The sequence below is a fragment of the Ruditapes philippinarum genome, unplaced genomic scaffold, assembly GCF_026571515.1.
Source record: "Ruditapes philippinarum isolate M1 unplaced genomic scaffold, ASM2657151v2 ctg401_1_1_1_1, whole genome shotgun sequence".
NCBI lineage: Eukaryota > Metazoa > Mollusca > Bivalvia > Venerida > Veneridae > Ruditapes > Ruditapes philippinarum.
Window position 1 is genome coordinate 211,733 of NW_026858681.1, and position 25,610 is coordinate 237,342.

The 25,610-nt window shown below is 32.2% G+C and overlaps 1 protein-coding gene and 1 long non-coding RNA gene across 2 annotated transcripts; both read left to right on the top strand.

The window, feature by feature from the left end:
- The first annotated feature begins 3,423 nt into the window (after positions 1-3,423).
- Positions 3,424-4,601, top strand: LOC132753940 (uncharacterized). The gene is made up of 2 exons (XM_060744506.1): positions 3,424-3,819; positions 4,102-4,601. The coding sequence occupies exons 1-2, from the start codon at positions 3,489-3,491 to the stop codon at positions 4,491-4,493; spliced, it is 723 nt and encodes a 240-aa protein (XP_060600489.1). The 5' UTR covers positions 3,424-3,488; the 3' UTR covers positions 4,494-4,601.
- Positions 4,602-17,790: 13,189 nt separating this feature from the next.
- On the top strand, positions 17,791-21,395 carry LOC132753937 (uncharacterized). The gene is made up of 3 exons (XR_009629028.1): positions 17,791-17,906; positions 20,203-20,320; positions 20,683-21,395. It is a non-coding gene; the product is annotated as an uncharacterized LOC132753937 (long non-coding RNA).
- The last annotated feature ends 4,215 nt before the right edge of the window (positions 21,396-25,610 follow it).

Genomic DNA, 25,610 nt, shown 5'->3' on the forward strand with positions numbered 1-25,610 from the left:
TTTACAAAAATAAAAACCTGCAAAAAATATGCTAAATGAATTTTATTTATAAAATATTTGATGGACAAGAGTTTTCAATAGCTTTTATTCCAAATTCATTTCGGGTACTAGATCTTTCCGATGTATAGAAAAATCACGCCACAGTGCGCAATTCACTCTGAAAAATGAAAGCAAAGAGAAACAATGTATATTCTTTCATCTTTGTAAATATGTATTTTCTGTTTGTTCTAGTTGAGGAGTAAAGACTTATTGCAAAAATAGTACCGTATTTTTTGAAGCGGGTTTAATCACTTTTCATCGACATTTACAACATAAAACATCTACTTATTCTTAAACATTATAATGTACAGTTTATAATTCTCTGAGAAATGTTTGGTTTTCTATATTTTGATAAAATCTCTTTACACGTTTACTGTCAAATATCAGTCATAGAGTATCTGATATATTAATCCTAACACTTTACTACTTTATCTGGAGACATGAGTGTAAAGTACTAAATAAATTCTTAAATTATTCAGTAAGATATGGTAGCATTTTTTAAAAAAAATAATAAGATATTCCAATAATTTTCGTAGCGATCCACACGACCATGCAATGATGGATTATTAACTTATTCACCATTTGATTATCAGGCAAGCAATATGGCTGATATTGCGACTGCAATACAGACAACTTTTATAAACTGATATTACATATATGTCGATTTTTAAGTCTCAACCAATAACATTCTAAACTATGTCGAAAAAAGAACTGATTTCAATTTCTTTTGTTTTTGTTACTGTTGATTTTGTTGTTTGCTGGGTTTTTGTTGTTGCTGTTGTTGTTGATGATGTTGTTGTTGTTGATTAAACTGCAAAATGACACTTTCAAAACTGGCTTTTGTTATTACAAACCATTGATATTTCTTAAAAAAATGAAAAGAAAAACGACAATTTTTTACTTAAATTACCTTTTTAACTGTCGCTTACTTGTTCATGTGTAAAAAGCATTGACAGCATATCAATATCAAGACACATTTAGATTCATTTGATAGTGTTGTTTTTCAAAGTTATACTCTAGCGGTTCTTTCGGCATTAAAACGAACACAATTAAACCGAACGCTTGGGGATTGGATTCCTGCAGTACAACTGTTAGAGTTATCATAACATTTCTTCAACATTCCTTCAACATTTTAAATGACATAACTGTAAGCATGTTAGATGCTTTAAAAAAACTCTTTTTTCATTTATTGCACATTACAAAAGCACATTTATACGATCATTCACATTGACATACAACATTTAGAAAACATAACGTATGTTAAAAATTGTTCTTAAACAGTATTTAAGATAAAGGTAAACTATTTTGGTGGGAACTGTCTTTGTGGTTCAGATGAAGTTCATTTAGTTACGCTATACATTGTCATTTAAAAAAAAAAACCTTACGCACAATTAATAGCAAATGCAATAAGATTGTTGATGAATCCATGTTTAACGCTCTTTCTTTGGGGCTAGGCTTTTTTCTAACTTTTTAAACACAAACAAAATTTAATCGTCGAAATGTTAAAACCGTTAAAATATTCTGATTTCCCAACAAACGTCGAAAATGTGGCTTTGTCATTTTATATCAATAATCTAAAATTTGCCTACAGTAACAGTATATAGCATGTGCTTGATACAGACAAATCGCAAATTTAGCATTTTTAGTCGGGAAAAGGTTAATGATAAAGACCTCAGGTGCCTCCCTTTGCATTTTCTCAAACACAAACGGGTACCTGAGTAGAACCACCAACGTACTGTAAGCTAGAAGGAAAACTTACTCACGTGAAAACAATTCAAGCTTTCTGAGTGATATTCGAATCCTTAGCAGTGAGAATGCTTTGCAATCCAGAGCAAAATGCACATACATACTATGTGCTATTTATTAAGAACGCTACGTGATGAAAGGGTTAACCTGCGTGTCCTCTGTGTAAAACTAACTATTTTTGAGCATTATATCAAGGGATTGGGATAGATTGACCTCTGAGTCGTTATCAAACTTATCTCTGATATGCAGCCTAATAACCTCTGATCCCCTTTCAAAATTCCATTTTATTTAGTTTCGCCCATTGTTTCCTCGTTTAGCGTGCACGCAATTTGCCGCTTGTCATGGAATAGCACTTAAGTATCACATTACATTGAAGGTTCCATGATAACCGCTATAAGAAAGCTTCTGTGGATGTTTTTAAATTCAACATTTTAACATTTTCGTGTTTAAAATGTTGAATTCTGCTTACGCTGGTGCTAGAGGGCGTGGACGGTATCTTGCACTTTCCATTACCGTTCATGAACAGGCTCAATCAAAACGAGCCTGCAACATTTTCAATTTTGTTGTTTTGGGTGTTCTTTAGGGATTCCGTTTTTTTTTTATCTTACTTAACCGTTTACCACATGAGCATGTGAAAAATGGCCGTTTTCATTGAAAAGCCTCCTGTTACAAGTTAAAATTCTATGAAACTCTGAAAAATGCTTCAATACTGATGAAACTAGGCACAAATGCTGACTGCACCATAACCTCTGTAACAGCATGCTCAATCTTTAATTTTTCTGTTACCATGGCAACGGGGAACGTCACAAAATTGCCAAAAATCACTATTCTCCACTGTGCTGCAACTTCTTAATGGTTTGAGATAGAGTCAAAGGCATTTCAGCGTTGTTTAAAAGGTACCTTATGATCGACCTGGAGTCATTTTCATCCTCTCAAAAAGTCCAAAATTTTCTTGGGGATGAGGGGAACTGCCGTCCCCCTTCAAACCCCCAAAACAGAAGGGGACACATCCCCCTTCTGGCAACCCCCTGATATACCTTTATGATAGGCGACGGCGTCGAAAAAGTGATCACTTTTTTAACAGCTTTTCTCGAACGAAAAACGGTGTTTGGGGCCTAAATAGGGCATTTTTTTACTGTTTTAGGCTTCAAAGGGTGGATGAAAAGCCATCAAAACACGCTTATATGAGGGAAAAGGTTAAGCTAATAGTACGATGTTGTGTTAGTAGGAAATCGGTCTCATACAGAAATCTTTCTGCTTTTGATGTCACATGAAAGTCGTTTCCAGATATTTGATAAATAGAACGACCTCATGCTCGGTCGATATTTATAATTCTCTGTCTCCATTTTGAAACTGATGGCTTGAAGTGATGTCAGCTAACTGTTCAGCATTTGGTCATAAATCGTACATATCTTGTACATTATTACTTGAATCTTTAACATTTTTACTTATCCTAAATCTTAGTACATTTTTCACAAGTTTGATTTTATTGAATTATTTTGGCTCATATGAACTACATATATTGCATTGAGGTCATATGAAATGAGGAGTATATAGATACGTCGTGAAGTTTGCGTTCTTACATTTAATTATTGTCAGAGGTCGAATCCCTTATCTTCTATTAACCATAGTGACTTATCATGCATCGTGTGCTAAACGAGTATTGTAATTTATAAACTTTGGCGTCTCAAACAGTCGCAAAAATGTGTGTACGTTCATTCTGTGTAATATATTTGATTTGTTTTTACGGTTCTAAAGCTTTGTCGATTGAGGAAAGGTTAGTGAAAGTAGAACAAACATTGGAGCATCAAGAGGTCACACTCAAGCATCAAGAGAAAACAATCCAGGACCAGGAAACCATCGTTAAAAATCACGAGAAAGAAAATCAAGACTTGAAACTTCGATTGGAAATGCTTGAAAACGAAAGAGATAAAGTTAAAGAATGTTACACTACCGATGACTTAGATCAAAAAGACATGAAGACAGCAGGCGACAATCAATCCACCTTATCCCACCTGAACGGAGTGATTAAGCGTAAGTTCAACAAATTTGGCTTAATAAGTGGAAATATATTTAAAGATAATGTGAGGCTCTGTCAAATACCACTATCTTTTCTTGAGATTTAAACAGATATTAGAAATATTAGAATAGATGTTCCGTAGCTATTACAAAATAAAATCGTACTGTCTATCCCTTTTTTCAGAATGATAAAATGTTACATATTTCTAACAGATCTGCTTTTTATGAAAATGGGCTATGGAATAGAAGAGTTTTTTACAAATTGATTATAAGTTTGTTTGTTTTGTGTGTTTTTAGAACAATCGGGAGGAATTGCATTTCATGCCTATATGACTGGCAGCAAATGTGTCCAGGACAAAGAGCTGGTTGTGTTTGATACAGTGGCAATAGACGATGGTGATGGTTACTATCCAGAGGACGGGATATATGTCGTGCCTGAAAACGGAACTTACATGTTCATCTGGACTTTGTTTTCGACGAAAGGGGAATGGTCCGTATCTGATATAATTGTTGACGGCAAAACAAAGGGATGGATTGCAACAGATGATGAAAACGACCAAGCAACTGGAGTAATCATTGTACAAGTGAGCGTGGGTATCCATGTTTTTATTGAAAAAAGGACTGGAGATGGCTGCATCGTACAAGATGAGTTTTCTCGATCAACATTTACAGGATGGAAACTGTATTGATAATATTTGATATCAGTGTACTGTTCTTGAATTTCTAGCCAAAAAAATATTTTCGGAAATTTATAAAAACATATATGAAAATCAGAATTAAATAGGTCGAAAAACATTTCTACATGGTTAATATGTTTGTTGTTTATTTGACTTTTTTCAAAAGCGTTTCATCAATAGCTATAGCAAACACATTTATTTGTATGTTATGTAAAAAGAAAAAGACCTATAATTATATACTACTATTTTATATCTAAGGTCAAAAAGGAATGTATGAAAGCTTTAAAGACGTTGACTAGCACAATCAAATTTAGTGAAGGAGACTCGAATTCTGACAGGAAATTTAGATTATTTCATGTGATGAAGTTATCCATCTAGCTTACGAAAAGCCGATGGTTCTACTCAGGTGTCTTTTCGTGCCTGAAATAATGCACGGAAGGGCATATGATGAATTCACCCATCAGTAAAGCTGACAAGTCGCCATGTAACCTATACTGTGTTGGTGCGACTTAAAACTTAAATGTTGCAGGCTCGAGTTGATTGAGCCTATTCATGAAAGGCATAGGCAAATGCAAGCCACCGATCACCCCCCCCCCCCAGCACTGGTCCAAGCGGAGCTCAACATTTAAACATAAAAATGGTTAAATTTTGAATTTAGAAACATTCACAGTTGTGTTCGTACGGCGGTTATGGAGCCTTTCCATGTAACACTTCCGTGCCATTCCAGGAAAAGCAGCGTATGGTCCCAAAGTAAAAGAATGCGTGTCAATAAACAGAAAAATAATGGGCGGAACTAAGTAAAATGGAGTTTTGAAAAGGAAACAGAGGTTATGAATCCTGCATATCTCAGATAATCTGGCAATTTACCTACCACAAACTTACTTCGCTCAACTCACTCAAATGGGATTAAGGTCGTTGACTTCAAGTTTCATGACCCTAACCGCTGTGGGATCAAATTCTGACAGGAAATTTAGATTATTTATTGTGATGAAGTTATCCATCTAGCTTACGAAACGCCGATGGTTCTATTCAGGGGCCTGTTTGTGCCTGAAATAATGCACGGAAGGGCATATGAGGTATTCACCCATCAGTAAAGCTGGAAAGTCGCCATATAACCTATACAGTGTTGGTGCGACTTAAAACTTAAATTAAAAAATGTGTTTCGTTGAAAACGTCAGTTCTGAATCACATAACTTGGCAATGATTTTCGTTGGATCTTTAAAATGTACACTTCATGGAATTTCTAAATGGCCACTATATAATATTTGATACTTTGTGAACTGATGTAAAGTATGGCAATTTTATTATTGTACACACTCAGTAACCTATTTTAAATAAAAGAAAATATATACGCGCGCTCAAAAATATCCATGCGGAACGACGGGTCAAAAAGTAGTAAATGCGCCTGCGTTTCTCGTGCACGGCATGGTATTTGGTAAAAATGCGTTCTTTGTTAATTATCTTTTATGAAAAACATAAAACATTCGAAAATAGAGCTTTACAAAATGCCCATGAATATTCCGGTTAATTCTTGCCTGCGTTTGGTTTGTTTCGTAGGCTTCGTTGTTATAGTCGAATTATATGTTTTATTTATTGATTTATGTTGAGAAAACATTGACGTAATTATGTTGTTTATCATCCAGTAGATAATCTATGCGGAACAAAGATTATAAATAATAACAGTACACGTGTGGTCAGCTATTAACCTTTGTAATATCAGGCACGGACCCATTGTGGCCTCAGGTTTGTGCCAAAGGCCCTTCATTTGTCATAATTACAGGATGTTAATATGCAGTCTCCCTTTCCAGAACAGTATTTTCGAAAAAACATTAGACGTATAAAAATAAAAGCAATATGCCTTTCTGTAATCTCCGCAACGTTTTGAGAATCATTGAAACAAAATCAAATATGACATTGTATCATTTTGCAGTTGTTTTTTGTTTTTGTTTTTTTTTTGTTTAAAGCATGTTACTTACTTTGTTATGCCTGTAACAATCAAAAAGAAACAAAAACAGAATCTCCGAAGAATGCCCAAAACGACAAAATAGAAAATGTTGCAGGCTCGGTTTAATTGAGCCTGTTCATCAAAAGGCACAGGATAATGCAAGCCACCGATCACCCCCAGAACTCAAGATTTAAACATAAAAATAGTTTAATTTTAAAGATGTATTCATACGGTGGTTATGAAGCCTTCAATGAAACACTTCCGTGCTATTCCAGGGAAAGCAGCATATGGTCCCAAATAAAAAGGATGCGTGGCACTAAACAGAAAAACAATGAGCAGAACTAAGTAAAATGAAATTTTGAAAAGGAATCAGAGGTTATAAATCCTGCATATCACAGATAAGACGTTAAAAGACAAATTTAAAAAGCAGACAACATATCCTGAGGGTGATTCAACAATATTCAATTAGGAATATTGGAAACTGGAAAGAGGATTTTTTTTACTTTTATCGAATATTTTGTTCTGAATATTCAAAGTAACAAGTTATCAGTTTAAATATTTGTTGTAAGCATATTAATCTTATCTTTATCATTTAATGTAGATAATATGATATATTCGAACAATTCTGAACTGGTTTTCTGCCAATCCAATTCATAATCTAGGTAATATTATGGTAAGATAATATGTTCTGATAATTTAGAAATCATCTTATGTTTTTTTATCGATTTATCACCTTACATATAGAAGCAAGAACATACATGAACTTATTATTTGTTATATATAAGAACATAGTCCAGGGGAAAAAATGAAACAAGTTATCTGTATTCCAATTTAATCTAAAAGGCTTACTTTATTAACGTATTTTTTTCAAATATATCAAATTCTTGTATCAGAAACATCCATATCATAAATAAATAAAGCGCAAAATACCAAAAGAAGAAGCGGTAAACCTATTAGAATGGAAAAAAACCAATCCTTTTTCCGTAGGAAAGCCGTTTAATACTCATTAACAGTTTTACTTACTGCATAATACATATTTTCAGCAATTTTCGTCCACTTTACTTATTATAATTGATTAAGAAATGCTTTATTCTACCAGTGTCATGAAAATAACACATTGTGTCCTTGCATAAAACGTTTTAAACCTTTTTGTGGTAATTGGTAACAAAATACAGTCAAGAAGCATGCGTTTTGTTATTGAGTCAAACACGTAAATGGGACAAACAGTTACACTATCTGTGCTCTAAGAGAAACTTATATTCAGAACAAGAAAAGTGAATAGGGTATGCTTATTTCCATATTTATCACAAAATGACGACAAATCTAACCTTTAAATCCATATGTATAAAATGATCATTATATTTTTAAATTAGCTACAAATCAGTTGGCTTTTTCTATGTAATATAATGGGTTTACATTTATTCAATCAGAGTTCTTTCAACAATTTGGCAGATATTTATTACATGTATAGAACAAAGGTAGTATCCAGTCAATCACATAAAGAGATTATTCGACTTCTTTTCGACTAATATATCAAATACATGATTTTTTCTGAACAATCAAAATAACCAGTTATTAGATTAAATCATTTTAGTAACTGTCGATTCAAATATAATCGAGAATGGGAAATCTTAAATTTAAAAGTACATTGGGGTGGCAGGAAAAAAGCCATATACAAAAACTCATGGACAGAATATTATCTACCCTGATAGTGCAGTGGTTATATTACTTGTTTTTCATGCGGAAGGTCTAAGTTCAAATCCCACAAGGGGTAATACTTTTATCAGGCCTTTTGTTTTTTATAAATATTTTTTTACTTTCTATTTTATTTATTTTATATTTACATTTTTATACATGTATATATAATGTCCATGTTTTTATTTAAAGGAATGCTATAGCATGTATAATAAGTTATAATTCAATTCAATTAAACAATTAAAACAATGCCTTAAACCTCTGTGGCACTCTCAGTCACGCTGGCGCTGGCATGTTCGTCTCCACTGTCAAGCGTGTACCTCAATATATTAATACCACGGAGAAATGGATGGCGAGGTGTTAACCAAGTGGCTTAATCAAAAGCTCATCCCAAATTTTTCAGCTTATCCTAAATTTTCCAGCACACATTGCCGTGGTAAAATACAACGTACCTTATAACACCATTTGTGATGACAAACGAAATCAGGGCCTTTTAAATAGTATTCAATTAGTTGAAAGATCCTAGAGAAGTCAAGTAAAAAATGCGTCCTTCTAACAGCGCCATAACATGCACCTCAACCAAACAGCCCAGGACTCGCGTGCTCTCAATAAGTAGATGATTTTCGTTGTAAGCCCAAAAGCTCAAATTGAATACCTGTGTATTAAAAAAAGATTTTTTTTTCATTGAGAAAATATATTATTGATAAAAAAATGAAAATGCTAGGATTTGAACCCGCACCTGTATAGTTGATAGACAAGCGCGCTACCATTAACCTAAAAGGTCACATTGCAAACAGTATGCCAAATAATTATTACAATACTATCCAAACACACATGACTTACCTTTTCTGAAGTGCATTGATCAATGCTATGTTTACAACGGTTCCGAAATAAACAAACTTCAACAGTATCTGCATTTTAATTATTATCTTTATTATTTAATGTGCCTGATATATTCAAACAATTCTGAACTGCTTTTGTGCCAATGTAATTCATAATCTATGTAATCAAATGGTAAAATAATATGTTCTTATAATTTCTCAATTTTCTTTAAACCATTTATCACCTTATATATTGAAGCAAGAACATCCTTTTACTTATTGTTATGTATAAGAAAATAGACCAGGAAAACCATAAAACAAGGTATCTGTATTTTAATTTAATCTAAAAGGCTTACTTTATTTCCAACATACATATATTAAATTTGCAATCAACAACAAATGTTTCGTGTAGTGAAAATCTAATACTTCAAAGTAATACATCACTTACTAAATGAAGAAAATGTAGTTCAGGAAGAATCTGTCATATAATAGCACGTTTCTGTAAGAAAAACAACCAATTAATACTTTTTACTGGATATTTCCAATTGTTTTTGTCGATTTCCTGCATGGCTTGACAGTGAAATAAAGTTTAAAGATCAATCTGCTTCATGAATTGCAAAACATTCTGTTAGAAAAATATTGGTAATAAGAACAAGTAGGTAGTAAGACCGGAACATAACTTTCATATGTTTACCCATTCAATTAACTTTTCAGCAAACAATCCTTTTTTTATAAGAAGAGCCAAGATAATATTTCCCGAGTTCAAACATGGCCATAGTTCTGCCAAATACATTTTAGAGTTATAGGCCGTATGGAACCTGATTTGTTACTCAATTCACCAACGATATATATGATTAGGTATTTTAATTGATGAGAATGGTTTAAACATAATGTCAGCTTAGATATATGTAGTGTACCGGCTAAAGCAGAATTCAACATTTAAACACAAAAAAGTCGAAATTTTGAATTTTGAAGCATCCTCAGATGTGTTCATACGGCGGTTATCATTGAACCTTATTGTGACACAGTAGTGGCATTCCATGAAAAGCGGCGTATGGTCCCCAAAGTAAAAGAATGCGTGTGCCCTAAACGAGAAAACAATGGGCGGAACTTTATCAAATGGAATTTTGAAAGGGGATCTGAGGATATGAAGCCTGCATATCACAACATATGATAACATATGCTAAAGATGTCACGAATAATAGTGTACAAAATCAACGCGGAGGTAATGTTGAGGAAAATGCTTTTGACAGCGACTTAGATCACATAGACATGTGGGAAGCAGATGATATTCAAATCACCTCATCCATTCTGAACCACATAATTAAGCGAAAATAATATGCATGTGTGCCTTGTATAAAAAATAAAAGAAATTAAAGATTAGGTTATGACCTGTTTAGTATTTCTTTATTTCCTTTATATTTAAACAGGTATTACGTATGCTATGATAAAATAATTTGTGCGGTCTATCACATTATTGAAACTGATATTCTGTTACGTACCTTTGAAAAATATTGTGATGTTTTTGACAAATGAGCAATGGAAAAAATGTGAACAAGCATTTTTGGTTTTATTTCAGGGCAATCGAACGGAATTGCATTCCATGCTTACATCACTTGAAGTAAATGCGTCAATGCCAAAACAAGTGATAGATGAAGGTGATGGTGACAGTCCAACAGACGGGATATATGTCGTGCCAGAAACCAGGACGTTTGTTTTTATGTGGACTATGTAATTTGAAACAGAAGGATGTTAAAGATAAAACTTTATTAACCCTGTATTACATAATATTACACAATGAGTACTGGTTATGTACATTGGCAAGGCGGAAAGTTTCAAACAGATTGGCACGTGACCGGTTGTTTATGCAGCTATGTAGTTTACAAATTATTCAACCGGAACGTTTTAATACCATAACATAGTTAATTTTAAGTGATAATCGTAATTTAAATCAATCTCTATTTTTATAATACTGGAAGTTTGTAACGTCGCTTTTCATTGGATAATCTTGACGTTAATATAGTGTTATATACACGATGCTGTCAGTTCATGAAGGTATCTAACTTATTTTCTAAAAAAGAAGCTTGCAGTGTAAATAATTAGTTACAAATATATATATGGCCGCATATAAACGGTTGTCCCATCGGCTAGGAACAAAAATCTGTATAATTAATAATATACTCGTTTAAGAGTTAACATAAGGTTTTACATCATTATAGAAAGTGTCATTTACAAGAATTGTTTATTTTACCATGAAAATCATGAATCGCACACAATTATTTGTAAAGAACATAAAAAATTTAGATTTGATAAAAAAGTGTCATAAAAGAAGTCTCAAAACTTTCCATTAAAAAGATAGTAAACTATCAGTATTCGATAATGAATTATAACGTCACGGCGCTGTTTAAGGATGCGAATTTTATCTCAACAAATCTTATAAGTGTCTTGCCATGCACAGACCTTAACGTGTGTCATTTAAAGTCCCAAAACCGCATACTTTCGAAAATAAATTGCAAAAACAATACCATACCAGTATTAGAGAAATATCTATAAACACATGTTTGATGGTTTTGATGCTCCCCGCAACAATGTAATAATAATTTAGTCATTCAAATACAGGTTTCTGAAAATTCTGTTTAACAATTCTTTAAAATAGAAACATGGCCATAAATTAACTTAAGTGTTATTTATTACAAAATAATCCAGGAAAAAAATCATTAAATTATCTGTATTCCTAATAAATCTGAAAGAATTACTTCCCTAGCGTTTATTTTTATCTAATATATCTAGTTCTTGTATCAGAAACATTCATAACAAACCATTCCTTTCTCTCTTAATTAATATTTTATATTAAATTTGCTATCAACAACACATCTTTCATTTAGTGAAAATCTAATATCACAAAGAAGTAAATCACTAACAACTGAAAAAGAAAATGTGTTTTACGAAGGATCTGTCATAATTATAACACGTTACAAATAGTAAGAACAAAAATCACTTAAAACAGACATTTTTATATTGGACATCTCCAATGTGTCATGATATATTGTAAATTGTCTGCATGGTTTAACTGTGAATTCAATCCGGTTCATTTAATGCAAAACAATCTGTCAGAAATATTGTGTTTTGATATTACATTTAAAGAAGCATGCTTTCAGATTCATAATTGTTCTCATAAACATTTTGAAAATGTATTTAAAAGTAAAATTTTGACAAGTGAACAAAGAAACGCATGACAAATCGGCACTAACAATCCACATATATTGCCAAAAAGAGTTCAAAATATGGCAAAACAATCCTTTCTGCTGTGATACAGTAGAATCGAAGTACAAGTTGTTACTGTGTTAAGTGTTTAGCTTGAGAAATTTGTAGCTCATACTCGTCCGCATCGACATATGAAGCAACAAAATGTTCAGGAGGTAGTACCATAGACGAAGATAGGTTTACTAAAGATATAACTGGCAATACCACACATGACAATGATAAAAACATAGATGAGAGCTTAGTTGACACGTGCTAAAGGTCATCTAACATCGCCAATGTAGAACCAGTAGAATATAAGAAAGATGACTTTGTTGCTGCTGTTTATCAGGAAGAATGGTAAATTGGGAAACTCGTCGAGAGTGACGATTCAGAAGTTGAGATCAATTTCAGCAAAAGAAACAATTATTCAAGTGGCCAATTCACAAAGATCAGATATGGATTAAGAAAGAAGACATTCTGTACACAATGCCCCCACCGAATCCAAAATCTGGCAGAATGTTTAAGTTTGACGAGGTCGCAATGAAATCTGCCCAGACCTACTTTGAAAACCATGTGAAAACATGTTAACTTGTTGACGTTAACTGAAAAAAATCAAACAATTCAAGAAGGAAACAACAACCTTAGACAATCAGTCAAATACAAAAATTGAAATTGTGTTCGGCGCCAGAAAAGTAAACTATATATGTTTCCCTATCTAAATTTCCGTTATTGAAAAAACTCCGTTACATTTCGCAAAAAGCAATATGTTGGAAGTTTCTTATAATATCATTTAGTTGAAAATGTAAGAGAAAAGTCAATAATACTTGAAATGTATAAGTTATGAACTCTGAAAGCTGTATTTTTGTTAAAATATGCCGATGCACTGGCTCTAGTTAAAAAAATGTTACATTTTTCACACATTGAAAAAGTCTAAATTATTAAAAGTGTGATTTTCTTTAAAATTTATCATAGAAAATTTTAATTTTGATTTGTACATAACTAGAAATGTTACACTTACGTAACTGTTTTATGAAATTTCCGTTACAATTAAGAGGTTTTAATTGTTACAATTAAGAGGTTTTAATTGTAGTTGATTTTGTTTAAAAGCGAGTTCAATAAAGATCCGTTTAACATTTTTGCTTGTTTCTTATTTGCCAAATAAGTCTTAAGCCAAAACATAATTTGTCGTAGCTATTCCTGTGTAGTAATAATTAAATGTATTAGAAAATGATTCATAAACAAAAGAAAAAAGAAAATTAACACTTATTTAATTATTTTATTTAGGCAACGCCTTCATCAAATCAACATATTAATATGATAAAGTTCTAAGTTGTTTGCTGTTCATAATTATACTCTTAACAAAAGCAAAACTTAAAGGAATGTGAATGTGCAACATTTGTGTCATATGTACCCTCGAAAAAAGTGTCATATTATCGAAACGGACATTTATTTCAACAGTATTTTGCAAATTAGGTAGTGTTGTTTAACGTGCTATAATTAGAGAACCATTAAAGATATACAGAAATTTTGCATGCTTGTAAAGAAGATTTGGTCCTAGCATGTCTCAAATGATTTATACGTATTTTGTTTGATAAAATTTTCCCTAATCAATGAGGCCTTGTGCACCTAATAAGTGAGAAACCATGCAAACTACTAGTGGGATTTCAACCAAACTTCATGAAAACCAACAAAAAATAAATTACAAGTTTGTATCAGCCATTGCATATAATACATAAGCAAGTTTGAACAGTTATAGATATTTATCTGTAATTGAGATATACAACTGAAATGCAAAACTCCAATACAGAAGACAGAGTTTAAGAAAACGTGTTTCCAGTTGCAGAACTACAAGGACACGTTTACAGAGTAACTTGTTTAAAGTAACAAAAGTAGATTAACAAATTTAAACGATTTTAAGACATGCATGACGCCCCGCCCCTTTTTGACCGGGTATTTACGAACTTCTGTTACGGAAATGTGCGAAAGCGCCTCTACACTACTCAATAAAATGAATGAAAACAGGCCGCATTCTTCCTATTTCTTGTTGCATTTTTCCAACATTTTTATCACTAAGTCTACATACACCTCTTGAAAATTACATATTTTACCATTTGTTTAACACAAGATGATTAAAATGAATAATGTTACTTAATAAATAAATATCTTGTTATTTACCCCGTGTTTTCCTGAGAAATATCGGCGATTTGGACACTTTTAAGGGAAAATGACCAACTTCAAGCGAGTAATTGTATTCATAATCTGAAAACTATCTTATATTTGATTTGTATTCACACAAATTTCATTTTAAACAAAAACTATGCAATTATTTGAAAAATAAGATTTTAAAGCGTACGCGAAGATTTCCTTTCCGAAATCCAAAAGTGTTTTTTCCGTAACTCATATGAGCAATCTTATTTAAGGTATTTTTCAGTGTAAATAAATACTTTTTTTAAATACTTAAAGCTTATGGTCTTAATTTTCAAAACTGATTCACTTATAATGTATCTAAAGGGGCGACGTGATTTTCTTACCGAATATATGAATGTAGTTTAAGATAGAGAGAACAATAACACTTCTTGATGAAAGTAAATTATATCGTTTAACAATTATTAAACTTCCGTTTAAATTAACTTCCAAAATTTTCTTAGTACATTTAGAGAACAAAAAAGTGTCGGTTCTAGACTTTATGAGTAAAAAATCGTTTTTAATGGCCAGATCTGACTTCCTGTAATGATGTCCAGATGGGGAAGACTAAAATGTCGTATGAAGTAAACAACACATGTACGCACACCTTAACTGTCACAAAACATTTTCTCAAGTAGAACATTATCAGTTAGACATTTAAACCGATCTAATATAAGAAATGGATGGAAAACGAAACTGACACTATTTAACAGCAACAACAACAAAAACAAAAAAAAATAACAACAGTTCAAGATTACCAAATACTGCAGTTTTTTTTTTTGCAAAATCCTGATAGAGATTTGGAATTCTTTCAAACCAGGAAATTATCTAGCTGGCGAAGATGTAGCTGGTTTTACTGTGGTACGGGCTAGTTCCTAAAATAAGACATGGAGGTGCACCTGTCACAATCTACCAGTAAAGCTAGATAGACTATCACCATGTTAATGTGTGTTACCTTATAACCCAACAAAATATAAGTTAAAGGTATGTGCCAGTTAAAAGTGATTGCTTATACATAGAATAAAGATATGTAGAGAATTTGAGAACAAATAATTGAATTACGAGGGGCGTTCATTAAATTCGTAGACTATGCTTATAACTTTTTTGTTAGGCAAACATAATTAACAAAAAATACATGACCGGAAACGGCAATTAAATACACACTTGTACATGAAATTTCAACCGCGTTTGACAAACTGTCTGTACTTGGCGGCGCATTCAGGCAATTCCACCCGACTGTTAGCGTCCCAGGTCACGATGGTGTTTCCCGACGTCAGCGACGTCACTGGTGTCGTACATCGCTCATAACATATCAAAGTAGTGTCCATTACATTCAATACATCTCTGTTACCATGGTTATGAAAATGGCTGTCAGTCTTAAAGCTTGGTTATTTATCAATTTGAATTTTCATTGTTTTGAAAGGAATAACAACGCTCTATATATATATTGAACGCCCCTCGTATATTTCAATTGACAATTAGACTCTTGTTGAAACTAACATTTACTTTAATTTAAACACCGGTGGAATAGAAACACCCGAGACATACATGCTACAAGAATGATAGAAATTTTGGATGTTTTTGTTTTTTTACGGTATTTGATGTAATGCCAGATATGACTAAATATCCACGGATATGACCGCACCTACGGATAGGGGCATTTTAAAAAAGCTTTTTATATTATTTTTTTGGCTGTGATAATTAATAATAAATTAAAGTTTTATAATAATGTTTATGCAAAATAATTTTCTTAATTGACCCATTATTTCAATAAAAATGGTGTGAGATTTTGCGTTATATTTGGTGACAGAAGATAAACAAGTTTGACAACTTAAAGTTGATGGACCACTTATAGTTTCTGATGAACCACTTATAGTTGATGAAACCATTTATAGTTTATGGATTTCATTTATAACACATAACACAGCAGTAGCAAAATGTTTCACCTTAATCATCTTAAATTTCAGTTAATTACCGAATGTAAAATATAAATGTTATACAGTACTTTTTTCTTTCCACTTTTGCTATATTTTTTAATTCACATATTTGACGTTTCTAAAAAAACTAATGCAACAAGTTTTAGTTAAAAAAAAAGAATCTTTAACACAACAACAACAAAACGCAACATGTCTCTTTTTTCACAAAATCAGAGATAGAATGTATACTTCAATAACTCTATCTCAGTTGCCCTAAATTCATTAACCCTGTCATTATTCATGAACTTTCACTAGGAAGTTCAAACGGACACAAACCTAAGTATGCATACGTGACATCCAAAATGTATCAAGTGTTCAAAGAATAACACAATGGGAAAAATTATTTCTATTTAAAATGGGTACAAGGTCCGAAGAATTATGAATAACTGAATAACAATGTTCAATCAACTAAGTACTTCAACCATATATAAACTTTGTATGTTTGTATCCTGTATTTGAGCACTGAATGAATAAATTTTGATTTGATTTAATTTTAATAAAAAACCGGGAATATTTTGATAATTTGGATGTAGTTATGGAGTTAAACAATCATTACGGGGGATTCAGACACAGCAAAGGAAATTTATACTGATATTGCGTCGGAATATTATTAGGACTAAACAAGACAGAATTTTATGATGCTCTTCAACACAAGGTACAGGGGAGCATGCAGATAAAAAACGACACCGTCAGCCTAAAGAAGTGTACACCACTTTTGTTATGGTGGTACCCTAGTAAATTCAATTTTGATTGGACTGTTGATAATTGCAGTATCTGTTTTCTTTATACATGAGTACAAACGTTTCAAAGGCTTCAAAATAGTAAAGGTCAGTACTGAAGATTTTCTTTATAGAACTTGATGCAAGTCTGTTTGGATGATAACAGCTATATTAAACAAATAAGAATATAATCTTTATTTATTTTTTTATGGCTTAATAATAAGAACATCAGGCAAATATAGTACAAAACCTATTGTTTTTTGTTTGTGTTATATTGTTTAAAATTAGTACCCCCAATATTATAACTTTACTCATATTTACCGGATGTTGACGGATATGACCGAAAGCCGATATCGTATCGGTTCTTGAAACTCAGAATAACTTTTTTTGCTGAGACAGCGATAAATATAATTTATCAACTGGTTCTGATTTCTTTGACTGATTTTATTCTATTCATTAATATTATCTGGATAAAAAAAAGTCAAATATAATTCTACACAAAATAATTCGTAAAAATGAGCAGCAGTACGGGGCAAGTGATTTGAAGTCGACAATCTTAACCACTCGACCATGGAGCCCCCCTCAAGAGACAGTTAATTCGCTTTTTAAGAACAACATTATTATATGTTCCGCAAGCAATAGTGATTGATTTAACTTTTGAAGGGGCAACGGTAACTGGTATTTGGAAAAACTGGTCAGTTTGGCGCCTTGCAACGCAAATGTGGACAAGGATTCAAATGGAGGATTCGAACATGCACAAAGCGTTTCGCCGAAAGATAATGGCTTTGACTGTAACGGTAATGGTACAGAAACAGTTCAGTGTCAAAACAGCGAGTGCTCTGGTAAGTCGCCTTATACAATGTTTTCTATTTGTAAAAAAAATATTATTTAATCGTGTGAAAATGATAAACAAATTGATAATTACATGTTCAACATTGGCGTTGAATCATTATAAAAGGTCATAAATAGATATGACATGTAAATCTAATTACATAAGCAAAGTTACGCCACATATAAAAAAAATTCCAGAGAGGTGTTTTGTTCGGCACCTGGCCAGAATTGCAATGGATATAGCTCCAAAAAAAAGAGGGCTGCATATATCACGATGCTCTATTTTGACGGATGAAGCGTCCCATACTTCTGATGATTTATAAATATGAAATAAATATTTTGGCACATGCTTTCTTGTTACATATATTACAAACATTAATTGAGTAATTTTAACATTGTACTTTTAGCATAGGTAATTCATCGTCATTATCATCATCATCATGTCGAATTTGTAAAAACATGTATTCAAACGTTATATGTTTTATAAAAAATACTTAAGGCCCACAATGTCTCAGAAACGCTAAAATTATTATTTTACAAAAGCATTTTTTGTATCTTATTACAGTTTTTTGTTTAAGATAAAACTTAATAGCCATATTCATGAACTCTTTACCTGCTCCTTTTGCGTCCATTGGCAATATTTTGTATGGAAGTCAAAATACAACTTTTGCTTTCATTTTTTCTACCTTTGTAACGACATTGGTTAGAACGTCATAATACTGATAATGAGCATAATGATATGCCAAAAACTAAAGTTGTAAATTAACATAAGGGAATGTTTCCAATATATAAGGGCACAAACCACTCTTGGTGGTGAGCTAGGTTTTAACAGGCATTGTTTGTGTGCCTTAAACCGATACATTTGGTGGAAGCGGTGGGATGATGTAGACAACATCCGGACTGGAGTTGCCGTACCAAATGATTTCCATTTGCCAAGTCTCGGCACGAAACTTCTCGGAGGAAAAAAGTAGTGTAACGACGTTGGTCGAAACGTCATAATACCGATAATGAGCAATAACAAGTTTGTGTCTTTAAAAAAGAAACATGCGAGATGTCTTTTTGCAGTTGAAGATTTGTTAAAAAATTTTCAAAAGAAAGAACTTCTGACTGGTAGAATTGTATCTGCTAACAATAAAAACATATCGGCTATTTCCGTCAATCTCTGGATAAGCTTAAATAAATGAATAATAGGCGAAGTGTTCCGAAGTTAAATATAAATTGATACATTATTTTGAAATATTCTAAACTAGCTTTCTCATGTATTTCTGTTAACTCATCTAGAGACTTATCACTAATATTTACAATTTGTGATTTAACGCTTAGATTTTATACTTTTGGCACCATAACAGGGTTGACTACATTGATTGTTTTATTACTTATGTAAATCGTTTACTCTTTATCAGCGGATCTGCAGAAAACTTGTGACAACTCTAAGCCCAAAAATTTGATAAGCTTGAACACGCACAGAGACAGATTCAGACAGAAGTTGTCCAAAATTTGACGAACATTTTTAAATAAAGCAAGTAAGTACACTGCTCTTTATATGTATCAATCAATATTCTTACTTTAGAAATTACATAGATTTGCTCAAAATTATCTTAACTATCAGTTGCATCAATATTATAAAAACACTTCAGTCACTTTCTATAAATAAATGGGTATAAAACTATGACGGTTTGCACTCTAATAAAAAGCAAAGAGGAAGCACGGTTGCACTCTAATAAAAAAGGAAAGAGGTAGTTATCAGATCTTTTTAATCTTGTATGGCAGACATTATTTTTGGGTGAACTTTTACATAAAAAAAGAAGAAACAACAACAACAAAAAACAAAAATAAAATTGTGTAAAAATGAATTGTTATAATTTTTCAATATCATTTTTGTAACGACATTGGTAGAACGTCAAATAATACTGATAATGAGCATAACAAGTTTATGTCTTAAAAAGAAACATGCGAGATGTTTTTGCAGCTGAATAATTTGTTAAAATTTTTTTCAAAAGTAGGAACTTCTGATTGGTCTTGTATCTGCGAACAATAAAAATATACCGGCTATTTCCGTCAAATCTCCGGTAAATCTCAAATAATGAATAATAGTCAAAGTGTTCCGAAGTTAAATATAAATTGATACATTATTTTTGAAAAATATTCTAAACTAGCTTTCTCATGTATTTCTGTTAACTCATCTAGGGACTTGTCACTAATGTACAATTTGTGATAAAACGCTTAGATTCAATACTTTTGAAAACAGAACAGGTTGACTACATTGATTGTTTTATTACTTTTGTAAAAACGTTTACTCTTTATCAGCGGATCTGCAGAAACTGATGACAACTCTAAGCCAAAAATTTGATAAGCTTGAACACACCCAGGGACAGATTCAGACAGAAGTTTGACCAAAAGTTGACGAGCATTTTAAGTAAAACAAGTAAGTACACTGCTCTTTATATGTATCAATCAATATTCTAACTTTAGAAATTACGTAGATTTGCTCAAAATTATCTTAACTATCAATTACATCAATATTATAAAAAAAAAAACACTTCAGCACTTTCTATAAAATAAATGGGTATAAAACTATGACGGTTGCACTCTAATAAAAAGCAAAAGAGGAAGCACGGTTGCACTCTAATAAAAAAGGAAAGAGGTAGTTATCAGATCTTTTTAATCTTGTATGGCAGACATTATTTTGGGTGAACTTTTACATAAAAAAAAAGAAGAAACAAACAAAAACAAAAATGAAATTCTGTAAAAATGACTTGTTATAATTTTTTTAATATCATTTTTCAGACGTGTTGGTCGGATTTGCAGTATCAAACCCAGATACGTCCTCCAGTTCTGCCCTTAAGTTCAAAAAACGTAATATACAATTCAGGAGACGGCTATAGTTTGTACTCAGGTGTGTTCACTTGTAGACATCCAGGACTCTACTTCTTCACGGCAACTATTTTCAGAAAGCTCAGGTGCACGTGAAAGCGCATGTAATTTTCATGTCAACGGCGTTTCCAAGTTAGCAGTGAACACTGGTAATGCTGCCAATGATGGTTTTCAGTCAGGATCAGGATCATTTGTTTATCGTTTAAATGCAGGAGATATTGTTGTCCTATCGAATTGCTTTAAACAAGCCTACATACACCAATATTCTTCTTTCACTGGATTTCGTGTTTCTTATTAAGTGGCCAGTCGCAGTCAATTATTTACAAGATGTATAATTTACACTTTTTTTCAAAAGGCGTTTAAAAGTTATATTATTAAACTTTACAATATTCTAGACATAAATACAAAAAATGTTTACAATTAATGTTCAACTTTTGTATCGGTTTTATACAACAACAACACCACCATCACCACCACCACTCAACAACTACAACAACAATTATGTTGTTTTTTATTATCTGAAGAAAAGTTTCACTTATATAATATTTTCATTAGTTGAAAAGTGATAATAAAGAGCTATACATATAGTTTTTGAATACCTTTAAATAAATCAATGTAAATATAAAGGAATTTTATTTTGTTTATTGAGACAGGTATCTGTCATTTTACATCAGATTTTGTCCAATGTAATCCGGCATCAAAACATTTTTAATAATAATTATCTAAAAACTGATCCTAACATTTGTGCAAAATTTAGAATTAATTTACCATGCTGATTTTAAATTATAATCATTTTTATTCGTTTTGCTATCCACTTTCACAAATTTCATAGTACAAAATATACATAAATATTTATTTCTTTTAATTACAAATTTTAGAAATAAAATAAAAAATAAAATATTAATTTGACAAAACTAAAAGAAGAAAAATATTATTTTTGCATCTTCTGGGGTTTGAACCCAAAATATGATGAACAAGATCAACAAGGAAATGCGGCGTTCAATGAACGCCACCCCCACCCGACCCAGTAACAGCCCTATTGAAAGTCTGTCCCCTAACTGAAAATGAGTACCCTTCAGAAAGGAGATACTGCATTAGGCATCCAATACCTTAAAAGACACCTCTTCAATTTTAAGTAGGAAATATTTAACATGCGTACATGTACACTTTAAGGGGCAAATAACTTAAAATTAATACCCTGGCCCCGTTTGGTTAAAAATTGTTTCAATCGTGATTAACTTCAATCTTATGAAGTTTACGTCTTAAAGGTTTTCTGAAGTATAATTATAATAAGAATCAATAACGTGTTTTGAAAACACAAATGCCCCCGGCTCAGATTTTTATCAGAAACAATTTTACCGAATCACTCAAATATGGACATAAAAATTGCCAATAAAAGTAAACACAGTTAAATAACTTGACAGAGTCATGACGTTCTGTTATTGTGAAAAAAATAAGTTGACATGTCATTGCTGTTTGATGAAGTTGAAAAAATATTCAATTTACAAATAAGAATTTATCAAATATATGTAAATGCATGACAATGACCTTCAACCCAGTGACCCCAAACATACCAAAATGAAAGACATTTATCAATAAATAAAGACTATATGGGCAAAAGACTAACTCAATCCAAAGGCAGAAGACGTTGCAAGTTATCTTCCTACCAAATATGAAAGAAATCTGTAAATGAATGAAAGCTGTATGATCAAAAGTGTAAACATCTTTTTTAGCATTGTTGACCTTAGCCTAACTGACCCATAACTCCTTAATCTAGTTGACTCCTTAGTCTATGTCCCTACCAAACATAAAGACATTTGTCATAAGAAAAAGGTTTCACTTGAAAACGCGTAAAAATCTTTTTTAGCAATGTAAACTTAACCCAACTTACCTCTAATACAATCCAAATGCATGTTTTCTGCCTACCAAATATGAAAGACATCTGTCAGTTAATAAAGGCTTTTGAGCAAAAAGTGTAAACAAGTATCTTAGCACTGGTGACCATGACTTACCTGACCCCTAACGCCATCATATGATAAATTAATTCTTTATTTATGTTTCCACCGAATTTAAAAAAGACATATGTCAAAAGAAAACCTGAATCTTCTCCCCTTACTGCACAAAAGTTAGAGGACCATCGGATGAATCTGGTATCCATATGTAATCATTATTGAATAATTGAAATTCAAGATAAATCGAACTTGCCGGAATAGGTTAACCAGACAAGGCACTATTTTAAAGTCGTAAAAAGAGAAATAACTGGGAAGAAATGGATGGCACAGTTATATAAATTGGCAATATCAATTCACATACTTTGTATTGATATGTAAGTGCGGATGTTATAAAGCTATTTGTACAGCAGAACGTAAGGTATATCCAACTTGCCAGTTTAAGTTACCCAAATCTTTTTAAAATGCTGAAAAAGAGCAATAACTTCGAAAGATCATCTACTTGATAAGAAAGTGTGTCAATTATAAAAAAGAGAAAAACAGAATCCCTAAAGAAAGTCCAACTCAACAGAATTGAAAATGTTGCAAGCTTGGTTTAATTGAGCCTGTTCATGGTAAAGCCATTAGTACAAGTAGAACTTGAGAAAATTTCAACATGCTGTTTAAGGTAAACCTCGTACGGATAGACGGACGGTTAAATTATCATATGCCTGGGGGCATAAAAAATGCATTTTATATTAACAATAATATCACAATTGAGAAATGTGTCAGTAAAGACTGTGATAGGTCCCATATATGAATAATAATAATAAAAATTAAAGATTAAAAAATATGTTTTCCAAGCCAATTCACATCGGTATTAAAATTTATACATTTGCATTGTTATAAGTCATTTTCTTTATAAGTTTAGGGAAGAAAAATAATTTTATTCTATTGAAAAAGATCTTTTCTTCCAAAAGTGGTATTAAGAAAAACCAGTTCGTTAATGTTATTAAAAAGTTATCAACTAACAATATTATGTTATTTTTTATTCACTTGTCACTTTTATATTTTTTAACAAAAGGTCTATATCGCTCATATTGGATCAACAGCTAAAATTGTTAAAACTGGTAATTGTTTAAATCAGCTGTTTGTTTGTTTGTTAGGTTGAACTTTAAAACACGCTGATAAGGCAAAAGTAATAATGTGAATTTTAGGCTCAACAGATTAGAAGGTAATTCGGTTGTCTCTTCGTGCTTTAAATTTTGGCACGAGCAGGCACCTAAGTAGAACCACTGATCTTCCGTACTTTAGCTGGATAGCTTCCCCTCATGAAAAATTCCCGAAGGGATTCAAACCAATAGTTGTTAAGGCCTCAACCACTCGCCGACGGAGGTATGTTATTAAATTACATTTGGGATGGGCAATTTTGCAATACGGCCATGATTCTTATAACTTGAGGAGAGGTATATTAAGCAATATTACATGCTGCTAAATTCCTAAGCTGTTGACCTTGATTGTACAAATACGAAGATTTAAATGATTCCTGTATAAGTCTTCGTAAACTGGCGAAGCTTATTTTGAACCAAGAGGTATACTTTGTCCACATGCAATATGCTACACTTTACTCTGTGCTGGGTAAAAAAGTCGAGCTAAATTGACGGGAAAGTGATACTTGGGAAACATCAAATCTGTAAGAAATGTATATTCTAAATATGTTTTCCTATCAACGTCTATATTGGCGTAGCCAATTCTAAACCTGGGATCATGGTTTGGTTACTTACTACATCATTTTGGATCTTCATATTACAGTCAATAACAATTCTTTTCGCAGGAACATCTATGATAAGAGACATGAGTTTTATTTTGGTATAGTAAATTATCCGATGTACCCCATGCATCATCTTAAGTGGCATAAGTATCTCAGTATATTAGATTCGTTAGACTTGTAGCCAAGGGCTACCAAAATCATGAATAACGGAAATATTTTATTGAATTTTATAAACGTAATTTCAATTAAAATTCAATAGCGATATAAGTTTTATTTTGCGACTAGGGCTTACTTGGCTTAATTTCTATAAAAATATGATCTACAAACTTCGTAAGATGATTTTGGGTCATGGCATTTCTGCTGACATTTCTAAAATATTTAAAAGTTTTGAGCCTACTATTTTGAGACATACCGCATGCTTAGTGTTCAACGCTTTTACAGTTGGACAATGCGTTTTGCTCTTTTGACTACATTTGACGGACCAAGCAAGAGATGATGGACAGTTCTTAAAATCCTTTTAGACTGTATTGTGTTTTATTTATTTCACCTTATGTAGGTATAACGACCGTTATAATTTTGCTTGACTGGATTCATTTTATTTACATTATGTCGTTTAAAACGAACAGGTTTTGGCTAGGCTTAAAGTGAGGTCTGTTGCACCATTAAACGGTTCCAAGGCAGCACCCCTCTACCTTCCCCAGGTGTATGTCTTTTATTTCTTCATGCTAATTATGGTGACACTTTTTGTGTCCTCTCTTGTTTTATTCGTCTGTGAAAAGTATCATCCCTTTTCCCTGATTTATTAAATTTCTATCCATCCTCCCTGTCCTGTGCCCCTGCCAATGTACACTAATCCTTTTGTTTGCCTTGAAAATTTTTGTCTTATTCAATGTGCTTGTAGTTTTCTATGACTGCCTATTTGTATTATTTATAGCGGCGCCCCGACACTCCCCGCCCCTGTAAGGCTCCTTTCTGGTTGTCCTGTTTTGCTGGGTTATGTGTGTATGCGTTCATTGAATGCCACCCTTCCGCGTTTATTTTCTTTATTGAATTGTTTATAATCAATAATCACGCCCTGTTATAATCAATAATCACGCCCTGCCCTTGCTTTGTTTTAACATTTTGTAGAGGACCACAAGGTA

Excerpts from the sequence above, each read along its gene's own strand:
- LOC132753940 (XM_060744506.1), top strand. The coding sequence starts at position 3,489 with ATGTGTGTACGTTCATTCTGTGTAATATATTTGATTTGTTTTTACGGT. Across the intron at positions 3,820-4,101 it reads CCTGAACGGAGTGATTAAGC|AACAATCGGGAGGAATTGCA; the intron begins GTAAGTTCAACA and ends GTGTGTTTTTAG.